At 34.1% G+C, this 18,373-nt stretch overlaps 2 protein-coding genes across 2 annotated transcripts in view; both read left to right on the top strand.

The window, feature by feature from the left end:
* Positions 1 to 337: 337 nt before the first annotated feature.
* On the top strand, positions 338 to 7,416 carry LOC115977896 (2-oxoglutarate-dependent dioxygenase DAO-like). The gene is made up of 3 exons (XM_031099924.1): positions 338 to 799; positions 5,827 to 6,142; positions 7,043 to 7,416. Exons 1-3 carry the CDS (start codon positions 426 to 428, stop codon positions 7,289 to 7,291), a joined length of 939 nt encoding a protein of 312 aa, XP_030955784.1. The 5' UTR covers positions 338 to 425; the 3' UTR covers positions 7,292 to 7,416.
* Positions 7,417 to 9,332: 1,916 nt separating this feature from the next.
* The window catches only part of LOC115975452 (uncharacterized aarF domain-containing protein kinase At1g71810, chloroplastic), a 29,642-nt gene continuing 20,601 nt past the window's right edge, over positions 9,333 to 18,373 (top strand). The window contains exons 1-3 of the mRNA XM_031096232.1: positions 9,333 to 9,871; positions 9,964 to 10,008; positions 13,933 to 13,971. Coding sequence (XP_030952092.1) covers positions 9,545 to 9,871; positions 9,964 to 10,008; positions 13,933 to 13,971 — 411 coding nt within the window. The 5' untranslated portion in view covers positions 9,333 to 9,544. The remainder of the gene's footprint in view (positions 9,872 to 9,963; positions 10,009 to 13,932; positions 13,972 to 18,373) is intronic.

Genomic DNA, 18,373 nt, shown 5'->3' with positions numbered 1-18,373 from the left:
CATTTTCACACCAATTTTCGCCGTTTTCTGGATTTTCGACCCTGACCGACCCGCCTGCCGCCCGTTGATGGTCTGATCCGCCCAATCCGATTACTCCGGCAGTCGACGGCGGGTGCATTTCTTTGTCACCCGATTCCGGCGGGTCGGTTCCGGGTTGGGCACAAACCTGACCCAGACCGACCCGTGGACAGCCCTACACTAAACTATCACTTAAATCCAAAATTTAAGTAAATGACCGAATTTGCAACAAATGGTAGTTAAAAGGACTGAAAATTTAAATCAAAACAAATAATAATAACAATAATAATAAAGTGAGAGTTGAGAGTACTACCTGGAAACTCTTCCAAGTCAGAGGGGTTATTTTGTAATTTTGTCCATCAATACAATAATAACAGCAGATTAGTGGAGCAAAGAAAGCATCAAAGATGGAGGTTGGTGATATCAAGTTTATGTGTATCCCTGTGATTGATATGCAGAAATTGGAAGATAACAATGATGGAGAGCAGCAGCAACAGCAGTATAAGAAATTGAGAGAAGCATCAGAGGAATGGGGTTGTTTCAGGATCATGAACCACAAAATCTCGTTGACTCTGATGTCAGAGATGAAGAAAGTGGTGAGAGAACTGCTTGACCTTCCCATAGATGTCAAAAAACGCAACACTGAAGTGATACCCAACAGCGGCTATGTTGCTCCCACCGAGTTCAGTCGTTTTTTTGAGGGCTTGGGTATCTACGATTTTGGCTCTCCTCACTCTGTCGATGTCTTTTGTTCTCAACTGGATATCCCTCCACGCCAAAGGTTTTTTTTCTTTGCTCAGCTTTCTTAGATTTCAGTTTTTTTCCCCTTTATTTATTTACTTTCTCTTAATAGTTATTAATACTGCTTTTTGATGAACAATAGTTGTTAATCGATAGCTAAATAGAGGAGAAAGCGTTATTTGTTTAGTAGGTGGAATATCTTAAATTGAAATTTGTTTATTAAAAGTGCAGGAAAAAAACTTAAAAAATCAGCTGAATGGTACGTGGACTTATTAATAATATCAAAAAATATAATAAAACTCATATATAATAATACAAATAAATTAAAAATAGAGATAAATTGAAAAATTAATTTCTTTCCAAATACACACTTTACTCTCTCATACCATGGAGTAATAGTTGATACTGTTGGGATAAATTAAAAAATTGATTCTTAAATTTTTATACCATATTTTAATTTAATCCGTAGTTTTTTAATGGTATCGCTTTAGACTCTAAATTTTTTTTTTTTAATGTTATCTCAATTTTGTCCTTACCCAAACAAGATGTTTCAAATAGTGATATTAAAATATTAATATTAATGCCAACTAATAAATGAGAAATTGGGTTATTTCACATTCCGATTAAAGAACCTGTGGGGTCTTCATCACTTGCAGAGACTACAGACCACAAGCAAGAACACCAACATCAACGAACAAAAACTCCTAGACTCTCCCATCTCTCACACTCTCTAAAACCAAATGGGGTTCTTGATAAGAATGGAGAAATGGGACTGAAATGTACTAGGAAGAGAACCCTTCAACAAAGAGATAACGGGCATGTTTGGATTGAGAGGAGGGAGGAAGAGTGGAGAAGAGTAGAGTTAGATAAAAATAGGCTAATTTTGAGTTAATTCCACTCTACTCTTCTCCCTCCCGCTCACTCCAAAACGGATCACAGATCTTCCTTTCTTTCCGTAAAGCTCCCACTTTCGCTCTCTCTAATCTTTGTTTTCTTTTCCATTTTATTTTGAGAAATTTTTCTCTTTCAATGTCGGTGGTAAGGTAAGAAAGAACCAAAGGGTTTCAGTAGTGTTAGATCTTCTTCTTGATGGGTTTTATCATATATGTCCACATTCTTTTGTATATAGCAGTGAAAACCAATCAATGGTTTGTGACCACGTTATGAGCGCCTGTGCAAATTCTTGTCAGTGTTTTGTTTGCTAGATTGAAAATATAGATCTAATTTTGTCGTTGGCCAATTCTACAGTGGGTTCACAGTAAAAAACCCAAAACATGGGTGGGTATAAATTTCTTAAATTTCTTTATTGATTGAGTTTTTATTTTATTTTAATTTTTTTAATTAATCTAACGTGGCAACATATGTGGCATCCTACTTGGCATAAATATTGATATTTAAATAGCATCGCTTGACACATAAGCTTTTTTTCATTCAAGAGATAACGACATTAGGACAGTAACTAGATTAATATAGGATTGAAAATGTTAGAGACCAAATTAATATAATTGAAAAGTTATGAACTAAATTAAAATATGATATAAAAGATAAAAATCAACTTTGTAATTTACCCATTTTGCTATAGCAAAATAAAGAAGAAAGCTTTAGGAGCCGTTTGGTATAGGAGTTTGAATATATGTTTTTAATTTTTAAACAACATTCACGCATTTTCACACTTTTTTTTTTTTTTTGCCAATAAAATACAGAATTGTAGTATACAAATTTGTCAAAAGCGATGCGAATAATGCAACTACTTGAAAGCACAAAACTCAAACAATTTGCTTGCCCACTCTGTTCACAATGAAATCTACAGAACCAAGACTTTAGAAGTCAAACAAACCAAAAAAAAAAAAAATGGGCTGAAGTTTCAAGTTTTTAATTTTAATTTTTTTAAATTTTTTGTTGTTGTTGCTGTTGTTGTTTGAAGGAAGTTTGGGTTGAAGTTATACGGTGGGGACAGGCGAAAATGAGAATTTAACCATAATTTTCCAACTATATAGTTAGTAGTTCTGGTTCCCAAACTATATTATTTACTAGCATCTCGAGTCTATAAGACTCAATTTTGGCCTATAAATCGAGCATCAAAGACTCGATTTTTATGCTCTAATTACGTTTGATGTGGCATATTTTTTCACATGGCGACTACATGGAAATCGAGTCTCTATGACTCGATTTATAACCCTTATAAATAAGAACAAATCAGAGAGGAACCACCAGAACATCAGAGAAGAACCCAGAAAAAAAAAAAGGAAAAAAAAAAGAAAAAAAAAAGAGAGAGAGAGAGAGAGAAGATCGAGATCGGAGTGGGTGGCTTCAGATCGGGTTCAGACCACTGTGCGCGACCTAGGCAGACCCAGGCCGCGCGAGCCCCAGAGGTGAGCTCTTTCTCTCCCTCTGATCTGAGTCTTTAGGATTGGGATTGATGTATTTGGGATTTCTTAAATTTGTTTTTGGGTATTTCGTCTTGTACATGAGACTTAAAATTTTTTTAAAATTTTTTTGGGTTAGAAATCAAGTCTTAGAGACTCGATTTCCAGGTAAACGCCACGTGAAAAAAATACCACATCAAATGTGATCAATCCATGAAAATCGAGTCCCAAAAACTCGATTTATAGGCCCTAAATCGAGTTTTTTAGACTCGAGATGCTAGTAAAAAATATGGTTTTGAAACCTTAACTATTAACTAGATAGTTGGGAAAACGAAATTAGTTACCCAGATTTGCCGAGGGGACAGGGGTGGGGAAATTGATTTTTTTTTTTTTCTGAGATGTAGGAACTTGAATTTTGTTTAGACACATTTAACAAGAAAAAAAAAATCTTTAGATACATCCCTCACATTTAGATACATCCCAAAAATATCTTTAGATACATCCTTCACATGTTTTGATACCATTTGTGTGAGTCTCACATGTTTTGAGAAAGTAATCTCATAGTATGCCCTCTTGTTTGGGATGCCATTTGTGCTAAATAATACTTTAAAAAAAAATAGTAATTATACTTAGGGACAGAGTCAGGACTTGGAATTAGGAAGTGGCTCTGCGGCTTGTTGTGTGTGGTGGCTTCGGCCTTTGACTCTATTGCTTTACTACTAAAGATTTTTGTTTAAAACTTTTTAAAGGGCCAAATTGTTTGTTTTTGGTAAAATAGATTGATTGAGATTAATTCTTTTTAGCTTTATTATTGGTAATTTTTTTTGTTGGGCTAATTTTTTTAGGCTTGTATATTTTGTTTTATATTTAATCTATCAATTTTTTATGGCCTTTAAAAGATGGAAATGCTAAAACTATAAAATTTTTATAAATTGCTAATATTGTGAGTGGTTATTGGTAAGTAAAAAGTGATGCAAGTATGTGAACCAACAAGAATTTGTTACCTTAATAGTTTGTAAAAATATTGCAAAAAAGTTTGTGGCTATAACATCACTCTTAAAAGAATTGATGGCATTGTTAAGGGAGGTAAAATGTAATTTTATAAAACAAAATTGCTAAAATTAGTATCTATTAATATAATAATATTTTAAAAAAATTGGGGGGGGGGGGGGCTTCGTCCATGATTATAGTAATGTTTGAAAGTTGGGGAAAAAATTGTTACACACTCTAGTGCTCACACATTTATACATGCGAAAAAGTCAATTGTAGTCACAATTTCTATGTTAAAAATCTTGACTTCAAGTTACAAGCTCAATTGTGGTTTTTTTTTTTTTTTTTTAAATTTTATTTTATGTGTGTGCAACGAAATGTGTAATAAACACTACTCTTTTGAGAAATAGTCTATTTTGAATATCATCCTTACGAGAGATGAGTGTTTTTAGCATCCAAGAGACGAGTTACATGTTTTCAATAGAACTCATCTCTTCTATGTTGGAACTTTAGAAAATGCAATATCCATAAATACTTTTAAAATAGTCTTAATTATCAAAATAATTTTAAAAATAATATTATTAAGTAAAAATAGCCTTGTTTTTTTAATGTAAAATATTAATATTAATATTAATTACTGTCATATTTGTAAAATATTCAAATTTTGATTTTTGTATTTCAATCCAAGACTTGGCGATTAAAGAAGTTTTACATGTATAGTTTTAGTCACGTGACTTTTTTAATGAATGACTTTTTTAATGAATCAACTAACTTGTTTAAATAATATACCTTGATAGTTCAATAAATTGTACAAGTTGGAAAAGATTACTCTAAATTAGTTCTTAAAAAAAAAGACTTTATCCTTTTAAAATTATTTATTAAAAAAAAAAGAATTTATGGGTTGGATATTATGTGACTTCCTATTAACATTAAATTTTATGTATATGGTTATATTAAGTCTGAAGATGACATAATCCAATAGGAAAGCGGGAAATCTTATTTTAATTTTTAATTATTGTGTGGTGTAATATTAATGAAATTTATTATCTATGAATTTAACTTGATGTAATTTTTTTAAATAAATAAAAGAAAACAATATCTTTGTTTTGGCAATCTAATATTATTTGAGGGACGAGTAATGATTGGAGTACTACAAATTTTTCTATATAAATCTTACAAATTGATTAGTCACCATTAACAAAAAAGTAATTCAAATATTTATTTATTATGTTGTTGAAGTGGCATAAATCATTCATGTCCATTTGTAAGCTTCAAATTTGTAATGCAATAGTAAGGAGAAGAAAGCATACTCTTTACTCTTACGAGAGAGAAATCATTGAAGGCAACACTTTATTCTATAATTTTAGGGAATGATACAATCTTTCATAAACATTTGGCAAGGTGGTTGTAGATTTGAATTTTAGAGCAATGGGTGATGTAATGGATATTATTGTTAATGTGACACCAATTACATTGGTTATTAATTTGTAAATTTTTTGTAGTAAAATTGATTTTAATTTTAAATCTTCCTAGAGCAACTACCTCCATGTTCTGGTGCATAGTTTTTATGCATATGTTTGAACTTGTTTTCCTTTTCAAAACTATTTTCATATAGTTTTCTTCTTTATTAAATATCATTTAGAAACAAAGAGAGAAAGAACTAGAGTTTAATCACATTAATTGATTCTAATTGAGCTGCTCTTACTGCCAGAGAGATAATACTGATGTATACTCAAGCTATACATGATCTGGCCATTGATTTAGGGCGAATGTTGGCCAGAAGTGTGGGTTTGGCGAGCGAATTGTTCAAGGGATGGTCTTGTCATCTTAGAATTAACAAATACAACTTCACCCCTCAAACTGTAGGATCCACTGCTCTACGAATGCACACAGATTCTGGATTCCTAACCATACTTCAAGATGATGAAAATGTTAGCGGTCTTGAACTCGTGGACAAGTCTGGTGCCTTTGTATCCATTGATCCCTGGCCAGGTACCCTCCTTGTCAATCTTGGGGACATTGCTAAGGTAGGCAAAGGTTGCCATGTATGTCTTTCATTTATTTGTTGGAAATATCATGCTCTAATTCATAATGTAGTGATTAAAAAAAAGGATAAAATTTAGTTACAAAATTGGTTATAGCCTTTACCTATAACCTTACTCAATGAAATGAATATTATTACATATTTTGAAAATCTAACCATGGAATTACATATTCTTTATACTCTTAATACACATGTCAAATTTTGTGTCAATTGGATATTATTTATTATATGATCTATAAGTTTATATTTTATGCATAATTTTAAATTACAAAAACTTGTAATTTAAACAATTTATTGATGACATAGTATTGATTAATTTTCTAGAAATTTTACAAGCATAGAGGATATAAGAAGAAGAAGATGTAATCTAATGATAGATTTGTCAAAATTCACCTCCAATAAAAAGATATTGAGTAAGATTGTAACCTAAGACTACAACTAATTTTGTAGCTAAACTTTGTCCTTAAAAAAATGTTTAATTTTAGTCACATGACTTTTTTACTAAGGTGGCGTTTGGATAAGTGAGCGTTTGTGTTTGCTGCATTTTTTTATTTTTTATTTTTTTCAGCTTAGCGCCTTTTGCACTGTTCATTGTCCATGAACAGTGAATTTAGGCATGTGAACAGTAAAAATTTTGTGAACAGTATTTTTTATTTATTATTTTTATTGTTTTCAGTTTTCAGTAAAATAAGCAGTATCCAAACAGACTCTAAGTCATATGATTATTTTTTAAAATAATACACAAAAATAATCTTATAATTCACTGCGTAGTGAATTAAAAAATAGCTCCAAACATATTTGGAGTGAAACTTTCCTTTCATTTATCTGCCCTTTAATTAATTTTGAGTTAAAATTTGTTATAATTTTTGTTGATATGTTGAAGGTATGGAGCAATGGAAGGTTTTGTAATGTGAAGCATCGAGTACAGTGCAAGGAAGCAAGTATACGAGTGTCAATTGCTTCATTTTTCTTGGGACCCAAGGAAGCAGCAGTTGAAGCCCCACCAGAACTTGTGGATTCTGAAAACCCACGCCAGTTTGTCCCTTTTACCTATGAAGATTATAGAAAACTCAGACTTTCCATCAATTTGCATGCTGGTGAAGCCCTCCAATTTGTAAGCTCCCATTCATGATCTACTGGCATGCCGTGTATATCCACAGCCTGTATACGTATCCTCCTCACCCAATTGAAATGATCTATAAGTCTAGATATAAAACAAATTTCACAATTTTTTTTTTTCATAATTGTTAATTGTGATTGGTGTATAATAAAAGTTATGTTAATGGTGTTGCCATTCTATACAAAAATGATCTCGCACTAAATGGTATTGTAGTATTGTTGTATTAAGATTCGCTAGTTATTTAAACTAAAAATTTAAAATAAAAGCTTGATCTTAGGCTAAGGTTTGAGGTCAACCGGAAAAGTTGGCATGCTCCAGTCATGTTTGGTTTGAAAACTGAGTGCATTCTATTTTCATTTCTATTTTTTGTAGGACTCAAACAAGGCCTACTCTTCACGAGTTATTTTTGGTAAATCTTAATCATATATCCATAAATCGTAAAAATTGTTTATGATTAATTATGTACTAATGTTGTCGTTGATTTGTCGAAAAATGTTATTCAGAAAACATTTTCAACGTTTTTAAGTGTTTGGTGTGGCATAAAATCTTGGTCAACCCAAATAATATTTTTTGTTGAACAGGAAAGTGTAGTTATGATGGCTGAAAAATGCTTTGACGCAAGTATGACAAAGTAAACCTTGTCGATCACTACATATAAAAAAAAAGAAAAAAAAAAGCCTTGTCGATCACTAGACTAGAGTATTAGTCGACCTGATAAAGTGATAAAAATGTCAAGCATATATTTGGAGACTTGTTTAGCACGACCTATTAGAACTTGTGTAAGATTTGGAAAACTGAGAAAAGAAGAGCTTGAAAGCTAGAGAGAAAAACAGAGAGAAGCTTCTGGATTAATTCTCTATTTTTACTCAATGAATCAGAAACTGTACAAAGCATCACTTTATAGCTACAGAGGAAGAAACTAACTTCCACATTATAAGGAAGTCAGTTATTGCAAGTGTAACAAATACGTGTGAACATAAAATTAAATATCTATAAGCAGCAACCACTGCATTCTCCACACACTTCACTGCACTGGCTTCTTTCCCTTCTTCTTCTGGTCTTTAGCATCTTTGCACTTAACATCTTTACAACTTGCCCTTGAACCGCCGAGCATGAACAAGGATGCTTGTGAGATTCATAGGATTGAGATTATGGGTAGTCATATTGCTACTTCAATAGTTCCTCTCAATGTTGAATTTGGGGATGGTTCTCTTTTTCTTATGAATCTGCCTAGAGGAGATGACAAGGGTATGGTGTCTAGGCAAAATTGATAGAGGTAACAAAGGGAGAAAGACCAAAATACCCTTATGGGAATCTCTATAAATAGAGAGAGATTCTCCAAAGTCCAAACAAAGGTATGAAAAAATAAAATGTAAATTATGTATTTGGTCTCTATCCTTTACACCATATTTCAATTTAGTCCCCAACCTTTCAATTGTGTCAATTTGGTCTCTAACCTTTCAGTACTGTGTCGTTATCTCTTGGATGGAAAAGTTTGACGTGTCAAAAATTGACATGATTGAAAGGTTAAAAACTAAATTGAAATATAGTATAAAGGATAGAGACTAAATACGTAATTTATCCAAAAATAAACAAACTTACCATTAGTTTGCTCAAATTTACACTCCATTGTTCTAACTTTGCCATTGGAGTATCTTCCATAACCTCATTAGTCGAGTAAGGATATAGTGTAGGCTTTCTTTTTCCTAATTTGGTTTTAGGGGTTTTCTTTGTTTTTCTAGCAAAAAAGGCAATCTTTAGGGACTTCTTTGATAAGAAATTTCTAATAATGTTGTCTAAGTTTTGTAGAAATATGTGTAGGTGAAAAAAAGTATATGAAAATACGTGTTGTGATGTTTAAACAACAGTTTTTATTATTTAAACACCGTTACCAAATCGTAACTTCCTCCCTTACACTATTTTCCCTTCACAGTCACCAAATACTTTTAAAATAATTGTAACTAATAAAATAAATTCTTGAATAATATTATTAAGAAAAAATTATCCGGAGGAAAAAAAGAAAAAGAAAAAGAAAAAGAAAAAGAAAGGATAACAAATGCAAGGAGCACATAGGAGACGTTAGCCTGCACGGCAGCACTGTTCAACTCTCTCAAAAAATCAAACAAAGCTTGTGACTGCACAGAACTACAGTGGTAGTAGTTTCATTCATAAATCAATCATTTCCGGTATTACCAGCTTGTGACTTCTGTTCTAACTGAGATTTATCAACAAAACACACACGTCAAACCAAAGCAAAGGAAAGCAATGCTATTACTCTTTCCCACACCCTCCTTTCCCGCCAATTTCACTCCCTCCAAACCTCTCTGTCTCCCTCACCGCCGTCTTTTCCTCCTCCGATGCAAGGCTGCCGACTTCGACTCCTTCACCGATCGCTCCGGCTACCTCTTCGACCTCACCGCCTCCGAGGCCGATTCCTTGACCGAATATGGCGTCTCGAAGATCGCCGCCGTCTATAGGAGAAAACCGCTCATCCTATTTCGCCGCCTTTATCAGATCGGTACCACTTTTGGAAAATGGTTCGCCCTCCGCTACCTCGACCGGGTTTATGATCGCTCTGACCTCATGTTCCAGGTTTTTTTTTTTTCGCTCATTTCGTTTCAATTCTTTGATTTTCTGCTTCTTTTCTTGTTTGCTTTACACTGTTCTTGATGGTTCTGATGCAGATTAGAGCCGCAGAGCTTCGGAAAATATTGGTCGAACTTGGTCCGGTACGTCTTGTTTCTCAATATTGAAGGTTTTTTTTTTTTTTTTTAATTATTTATTTTTAAATTTAAATTTCATGTGGAACAATCACTGAACTTTTACTTCTTTGTTCAATATTATAAGTTTCTTTTTTCCTTTTTGGTTTGGCCAACAATATGATATTCATGGAATATTGAATTTGTCTAAGATGGCACAACAATGTAGGATAGATTTAGGGAAAACTGGTCTGTATTCTTGGGGGTGGGCTTAAGGTTAGGAGAATTTGTGGATTTAGGATTTTAGAAGAAAGGGTTAGGGCTTGTAGAATGAATTAGAGTTTGAAATTTTTTTACGTTTGGTAATAAAGTATGTAGGATTAATTAGGAGTGGGAAAATGTTGGGTAAATTACGAGTTTGGTCCCTAACCTTTACGTTTTGTGTCAATTTGGCCATTGACCTTTCAAATGTGTCACTTTGGTCCCTTACCTTTTGGTATTGTGTCAAAATGATCCTTGCCCTTAATAATAATTGTGAGCATTTTTCATCCATCAAGGACCAAACTGACACAATACCAAAAGGTTAGGGACCAAATTGACAAACATTGTCAAGTTTATGGACCAAATATGTAATTTACCCGAAAATGTTTGGTTTGGGTTGCAAAGAAAGAAGAAAAGAGAGGATTTTGTTATTGTGTAAGGATTGTGAACAATATCCTATATCATGAATGGTACTCATGAAAGAGTAAGAAGACCAAAAAGAACTCTAGACATCTGCACTTATGGTCCGTTTGGATTAAGGGGGAGAGAGGAGGAGTAGAGTAAAGTAGATTTAGCACAAAATTAACTTATTTTTAGTCAACTCTACTCTACTCCCCTCCACTCTCTCTCCTTCCCCCCTTCAACCAAACAGACTATTAGTTTTTTATGAATCGACTCCCAACCTTTAAAGACATCGAGCAAATATTATACGCGGACTCTTGTACAACACTACTGTACTGGTGGCATTAGGACTTTGGATTTTACTAGTAAAGTTCAATCTCAATAATAATTATAAAAGGCATATAGAAAATAAGCACAAGACACTTAAAAAAATCTATTAGAAAATTTTAGACTCAACCCACCCTTAATGCACAGGAATTGCAGAAAGTAAAGATTTGCTGCTGATTACAAAAATTACCAACACTTGTAAACAGAAGGTAAGACTTTTTAATTAAGATTTGCTTGGGAAGTGGCTATGGAGATCTGGAATGGAGAGGGCTGCCCTTTGGAGGCAAGTGATAGTGGTGAAATATGGCTGTGGATGGGGTGGCTGGTGTACTAGGCCTATTAATGGTACATATGGTGTTGGCTTGTGGAAAAATATTAGTCGAGGATGGTCTTCTTTTTCCCGCCACATTCTATATGATATTGGGGATGGGTCTAGGGTGAAATTTTGGTAAGACCGTTGGTGTGGTGAATAATCTCTTGCAGTCAACTATCTTGAATTGTTTAGATTTTGCCGAGATCAGGAGGTTAGTGTGGCTGAGATTATGAAGTTTGATAATTGAATCCTGTTTTGGGATGTAAGTTTCTTTAGGGGTGTGCATGCTCTGGAATTAGAGGCACTGGCCAATTTCATGGATACCATATATGGTGCTTTGGTAAGAGGGTTTGGTGAGGATATCTGATAGAGAGAAGGGTTCATGGTTAAGGATTATTATAGTCTCTTAGTGGGCTCTAATGACTATTGCTTTCCTTGGAAAAGCATTTAGAAACAGAAGATTTATTTTCAAGTAGCTTTCTTTATTTGGACTGCTGCTTTAGGAAAATGCTTAACGATTGATAATTTACGAAAAAGGAAGGTTTGGATATTGGATTGGTGCTACATGTGCAAGTGTAATGGTGAATCTGTTGATTATCTTTTTCTTCATTGTCCGGTTGCAATGGATTTGTGGGCTATGGTGTTCGGTTGTTTGGAGTGAGTTGGGTTATGCTGCAATCTGTAGTGGGGCTTCTAGCATGTTGGCAAGGCAAATTTGGCCATCATCGAAATTGGTATATGTGGTTGATGGTTCCACATTGCTTATTGTTGTGCCTTTGGAGGGAGAGAAATAATCGGTGCTTTGAAGATAAGGAGAGATCCATATCGGACTTGAAGCTATTTTTCTTTAGAACTTTAATGGATTGGTTGGCTACTTTGCAGAACCAATCATTTTTTTCTTTTCTTGATTTCTTAGATTCTTGTAATTTTTGTTCTTGATTGTTTGACCCCTTGTACACTTCCTGTGTACTAGGGTGTTCCCCTTTTTTGACATCAATAAACTTATTACTTATCAAAAACTATTTTAAGCCTAGAACCTTTAAAGTCAAATGACTCATGTTTTCATTGGCCTCACAATTTGACCACATAAAATGAATCTTGAATGGATGAAATTGCGATTTATTTTGCTATGCTACGTCATTCTCCTCCGGTCGGAGGAAAAAAAATGAAAAAAAAGAACCATGGATATGAGTTTTAAAGTTTTGGAGTGTGTACAATTTCTAGCAAAGTCTTGGAAAATTTTTCAAGGAGGGTGTTTGGGAAGCATGTTGTTAGAGAATGCATTTGAAAAAAAAGGAAGCCAAATTTGGATTTAGTTCTCATTGCAAATGAATATTTGGATGGTAAAAGTTGGAGTGGAACCCTAAGGTGATTTGTAAACTGGATATTGAAAATGATTAAGATCATGTGAAATGTGAGTGCTTAATGTATGATTGGGAGGTTTGGCTTTGATGAGAAATGGAATCGGTTTTGTGTTTCTATTGTCAGATTTCATTGGCAGTTAATGGTTTTCTGGGGGGAGAGATGGTCAGGTCTTTGAATGGATTGAACTCACTGTTTATAGACTTAAGCATGTGTGTCTGAGGTCATTATTTGTTTGGATGTCTATGGATGGCCATTGTCCATCTTATTTGTTGGATTTTTTGGATTTCCTGCATTGTTGATTGTAATTTAAGGGTATATTTTAGTACAGAGCCTGTGTACCTCAGTTCTTCCTTTCGTGTTCTTGTGAAAATAATTTAAAAGTATTGCAGAACTTCTACTAATAAAAAATTTTAGAACTTAGTCCTTGAATTTGTATTGTAGCCAGAGATTTCTGGGAAGATGTTTCTGCCTTTATATCCTTACTCTATGCATGATTTAAAATTCCCTAGTTCTTTAGAAGGCCTAGATATTCATGCTGAAGATCTTTTCTGACCCTTAGTTGATTTTCTGTAGAAGCATTATTAGTTCCCATAACTATTGGATTTTCTAGTAATCAGGAGAATTCTTCATTAAGGGACCCAACATCTGGTGTCACAGGCCTTTCAGTTACGAATCATGTTTCTATCTGCAATTTTACTAAATTCATTTACTGGAATATATATATACACACACACAAGGAAAATATTGATTTTTTTTTTTTTTTTTTCTCCTGGTTGTAATTTGTTGTTTGAGCAATTCATCAAGTCCAGTGATCTTAAAACACCCCTAGAAACGTGTGCCTTAGTTAATATGTGATCTTCATTACGATAGTGTTAAATCATTTACCATGGAATTTATCTCAAAGTAAACAAGGTGTATAAAGTTTTAGGGAGATAAATGATGCAGCATCTTATCTATACATTGTTGAATGTTGACAAAAATGTGGGAAAAAGAAAGAAAAAAGAGAGGGCAAAAATTATTCTCACAATCATGGGGAGGAGGCATGTTGCAACTTTTGTTCTCTTCCTAGAAAATGTTTCAATACAGATGCAATTTGATAGAGTACTGATAATAAACTTTGTATATAAATATTAACCCTTTTTGGGTTTTTATTTTCTATACTTTTACAAGAATAAAACTCATCGTTACCCATCTACTAAGATCTAAATTATCAAGCGATTGAGGTTGATCTATAATTGCTTCTTATGGTTCTCTAATAATTTATTTTGAATATTTCTGTCTTGTAGGCATATATCAAAATTGCTCAGGCTATCTCTTCTAGACCTGTAAGTTGACATATGCTTCATGCAAGGACTTTCTACTATCCATATGAAGCTCTGATTTCCATACTCTCTATTTTTATAAGAGTTCTGTTTCAATTGGCATTGGTTTCTTGTATTATTAGTTGCTATCACTCGAGGTTCAAGTCCAAAGGCTTTTCTATTGTGATATGATAAAGCATAAAAAGGGTGGCAACTTACTAGCAAATCTGTGCTAAAACCCAATATGTATTTTTGAGTATAGGTTATCTGGAACTGTTTACCTAAAAGATCACCAACACACATCATTGGCTTGCAAGGAATCAATCAACTACTCCCTCCATCCCATATCGTTGTTCAACTTTTAAAGGAAACATCATTTAATGCATTATCTTTCAAATAACATTCCAAATCCACCCTTCTTAATTTAAAATCTTGTGGAAGTGGGGTATTGACATTTTAAATAAAGGTTAACTTAAGAAAGTAATCAATATTGTGTTCATTGACCTTTCAAACAAAACCATATTTGGGACATATCAAAATGCAATAGAGGACCAACAATGTGGGATGGAGGGAGTATCAAGTAGGACACCAAACATACCATAGAGCACCTTGTCTCATGGAATAATAAGGTGGATTGACACATACTGGAATCAATTACTCAATCAAAGCAGCATTACATGCTGCAAAACGCAATTGGAGAGGGAATCAACACTGACTGGAGGTGGATTGTTATTGACCGGAAGGGATATAACATTCAACACTGAGGGGATTGGCTCAAGAGTATTAATTTGGCTCAAGAGTATTAATTAAGTAGTAGCAGTGTAAATCAGCACTCTAGAGTGAGATCTTGGCTAGCTTAGATGGGGTTAAACTCAATTGGTGATTGTCTTGGGGGAAGAGTAGTCACGGTAAGGCTCAACTGTGGACTGTGGAGTGCTTATTGAGAACTCTGTCACTTTGGTCAGGTGACCTAGTCAGTGGTTGCAATGGCAGCTGGGTTTGTCCTTGTTGATGTTGCCAATGCCTAGTCTTGAATTTTTTCATATGGTTGTGGCTGCTAAAGTTGAATAGAATGATTAGTATGGTCAATGGGGATGGGTAATGTGGGAGTTGGTGGGGAATCCTAGCATTGATAGCAATTGTTTTCTATTGCTTTGATACCATGACAATTAATTAAGTGTTTTATTGTACATCTATGTTTTTCTTTATCATGATTTGAATCATGTCCGGATTGAAGGTTAACTTGAGCAAGTCAGATTTGGTCCTAGTTGGGATGTAACTAAGAGCATTCACATTAGCTGACAGTGCCTGTTCAATTTAGGAGGCATTGTAGATTATGCATTTCATTTTTTATTTTTATTCATTTCTTCTTTCTCACTACCGAGGCACTTTGTCTCTCTCTTTCCCAGTCTTTGTTTTTTCTCTTCTCTCTTAGTGACCAACATCTCCTCTCTCACAAATTGTACAATTTTTGGATAAGACCTGAACAATTGAACGTAAGAAAGAGATCTGAAAAATGAAAACCCCTAAATTATAATTTGCATAAAGTGAAATCAAATCTAAAAAATTAACCACATTCAATCCCTACAAAATGAACCCTTACTCTCACTCCCACTCCCACTCCCACATAGTACATACTAAACTCCTCACCTCAATCAACCTCATCTCCCTCTAAATCAATCTTTGAAACATTAACAAAAACACCTATCTCCCATAAAACAAAAAGCCACCACCATGTACTTGTCAGAGAAGCCTTTCTCCATAGATTTCTACAAAGAGGAAGGCGCGTGCGACATGATGATTGAGGAAGAGAGGGGTGAAATATGAAAATTAAAATTCAATAGTAGGAAATAATATTTTAATAGAATAGAGAAAGAAATAGAAAATTGGATGTAAGTGTTTTGAGAAATTGTTAGCTAAAATAGAAAAAGTAGGCTCTTATTTTAAAATAGAGTCAAAGTTTTGTGCAAACTAATGTAAATGCTCTAACTTGGAGGAGTTGGTGGCTATTTTGGGATGTAAATGGTCAACCTTTGGGGGCTAAATTCAAAGAGAAGAAGATTTGGGATCCAATTCTTGAAAAGATGGAAAAGAGGTTGGCAAGGTGGAGCGGCTTTATTTATCTAAGGAAGGTAAAGTTACGCTAATTAAAAGTACTCTTTTGAACTTGTCTGCTTATTTTCTTTCTATCTTTTCTATTTTGGATGAGTTGGCTAACCATATTGCAAAGTTATTGTGAGAGTTCTTATGGAGTGGTTTAGGTGCGGAGTCCAAGTTCCGTTCGGTAAACTGGACACAAATTTGTGCATTTCTTTAGATTAGGAGTTAGGCCATTTGGAATTTGAGAAGATTAAATCTAACTTTATTATAGAAGTGGTTGTGGAGGTTTGGTACTAAAAGAAAGCTACTCTGGAGGATGGTGATAGAGGTGAAGTATGGGAAGTGCCTTGGGGGGGTGGGAGGGGGGGGGGAAGTTGGTGCACCAAAGTGATGTCAGGTTTTTACGGTTAGCCTTTGTAAATCCATAAGACATGATTGGTCGACTTTTTCATGGTATCTTCGGTATAAGGTGGGTGATGGAACTAGAGTAAAGTTTTGGGATGACTTGTGGTGTGAGGATTGACTTATTTTTTTAAATAGGTAAGTAGTGAAATTTTATTAATTAATGAAAAATATAAACTTTGAGCTCACGATGATGAACACAAGAGATAGAGTTGATTAATACAATTATTCAGTGATTTAAGGATTGAGGCATGTTGGCCTTTGTGTAGTATTTTCTCTCTCTCTCTCTCTCTCTCTCTCTCTCTCTCTTCTTCTTCTCTTTCTTAAGGTATTGTTTATACAACCCCCCAAACACCATAAAAAAACCTCTCTTTTTTCTTCTTCCTCACAACCCCGAATCAAGCCCTTTATTTTACCTATTAAAACCCTAAATCCCCACATACTTTCTTCTACCAAATAGCCATCAAATAACTCATTAGACCACCTTTTAATTCCTAAAAGAACTCCATAACCCTTTCTTCGACGAATAAATTCTATTTACACAAATCCTCCTAATTCTTAACCCACCAAAAGCACATGTTAATAAAGTCCACAATTTATCCTACGTTATTGGTACTATCATTCTTTAATTTCTACTAATGCCATGTCTTTTCCCTGGAAAAGCATGTGGAGCTCAAAGGTATCAGCTAGAGTTGCTTTTCTTCTTTTTTTTCTTTTTTTCTTTTTTTTTCTTTTTCTTTTTTTTTTTTTTTTTTTTTTTTTTTTTTTTTTTTTTGTGGACTGCTGCTTTGGAAAAATTCTGATGTGGAAGAGACGCATTATTGTGTTAGATTGGTGTTGTATGCGTAAATGTAGTGAGGAGATTGTGGACCACTTACTTATTCGTTGCCCTATAGCTACATAGTTGTGGTCTATGGTATATGGTTTGTTTGGAGTTCAATGGATTATGCCGTTGAGTGTTATGGATATGCTAGCTTCTTGGCAAGGTCAGTTTGGTCTTCATCAGAACATAGCAATTTGGTAAGCTTTCCCTCATTTTTTGATGTGATTGGTGAGAACAGAATGCTAGAAGTTTTGAGGGTTGTGAACAGACTATTCTTGATCTTAAGTTTTGTTAAATCTTTGTTTGATTGTGTTGATTCTCCTTTAATTTTGTCTTAGATATGATTGAACGTTGTACTTTGAGAACTTGATTGTGTTGCACCCACAGTATACTCGGGCTACCTTCATTTATTAATAAAGTTATTTATAAAAAAAAAGTTACTGTAATACACAAACATATTATTTATTTGAGATTAATTTATAAATATATTACAATTTCACTTCTACAAGTAACAATTTTCAAGCTTGATATTGAAAAGGCATATGATCATGTTTATTGCAATAGTTTATTGTATATGTTAGATTAGGTTGTGCATTTCTAGGTTTCCATTATTAGATTCTCAATACTCATCAGTGGAAGTCCATCTAGTTATTTCCCAACATTAGAAGTTTGAGGCAATGTGACCCATTGGTACCACTTTTGTTCATTTTGATATTGGAAGTTCTTAACATGATGATTGATAAGGTAATTTCCGGTACAAAGAGGTGGTGGGAAGGAATGGAGACGCCTTGCACATATACCATTTGTTGCTTGAAGATATATTATTATTTACTGTGGTGCACACAGAGTGTGATCTAGCTTTGAGGTGTATCTTGTTATGATTTGAGATGGTGATGGGCTTTAGGGTGAATTTGACGAAATGTGAGATGGTGCTATTGGGGAGTGCCAAAGGTCAGTAGCAATTTTGAACCTGGCCCGACCTTGCTGGTCAGACCGGTAGCCTAGTGACTTGGCACATAGATTGGTCAGGGTCGTCAATTGGATCGGATGTGCACAAGAGCCCGTCAAAACCGGTAAAACCCAGCGGGTTCTAAGCAAACC

Source organism: Quercus lobata, chromosome 2 (genome assembly GCF_001633185.2).
Source record: "Quercus lobata isolate SW786 chromosome 2, ValleyOak3.0 Primary Assembly, whole genome shotgun sequence".
Lineage (NCBI taxonomy): Eukaryota > Viridiplantae > Streptophyta > Magnoliopsida > Fagales > Fagaceae > Quercus > Quercus lobata.
This window is presented reverse-complemented; position numbering and strand designations above follow the sequence as displayed.

Excerpts from the sequence above, each read along its gene's own strand:
- LOC115977896 (XM_031099924.1), top strand. The coding sequence starts at position 426 with ATGGAGGTTGGTGATATCAAGTTTATGTGTATCCCTGTGATTGATATG. Across the intron at positions 800-5,826 it reads GATATCCCTCCACGCCAAAG|AGAGATAATACTGATGTATA; the intron begins GTTTTTTTTCTT and ends TCTTACTGCCAG. Across the intron at positions 6,143-7,042 it reads ATCTTGGGGACATTGCTAAG|GTATGGAGCAATGGAAGGTT; the intron begins GTAGGCAAAGGT and ends GATATGTTGAAG.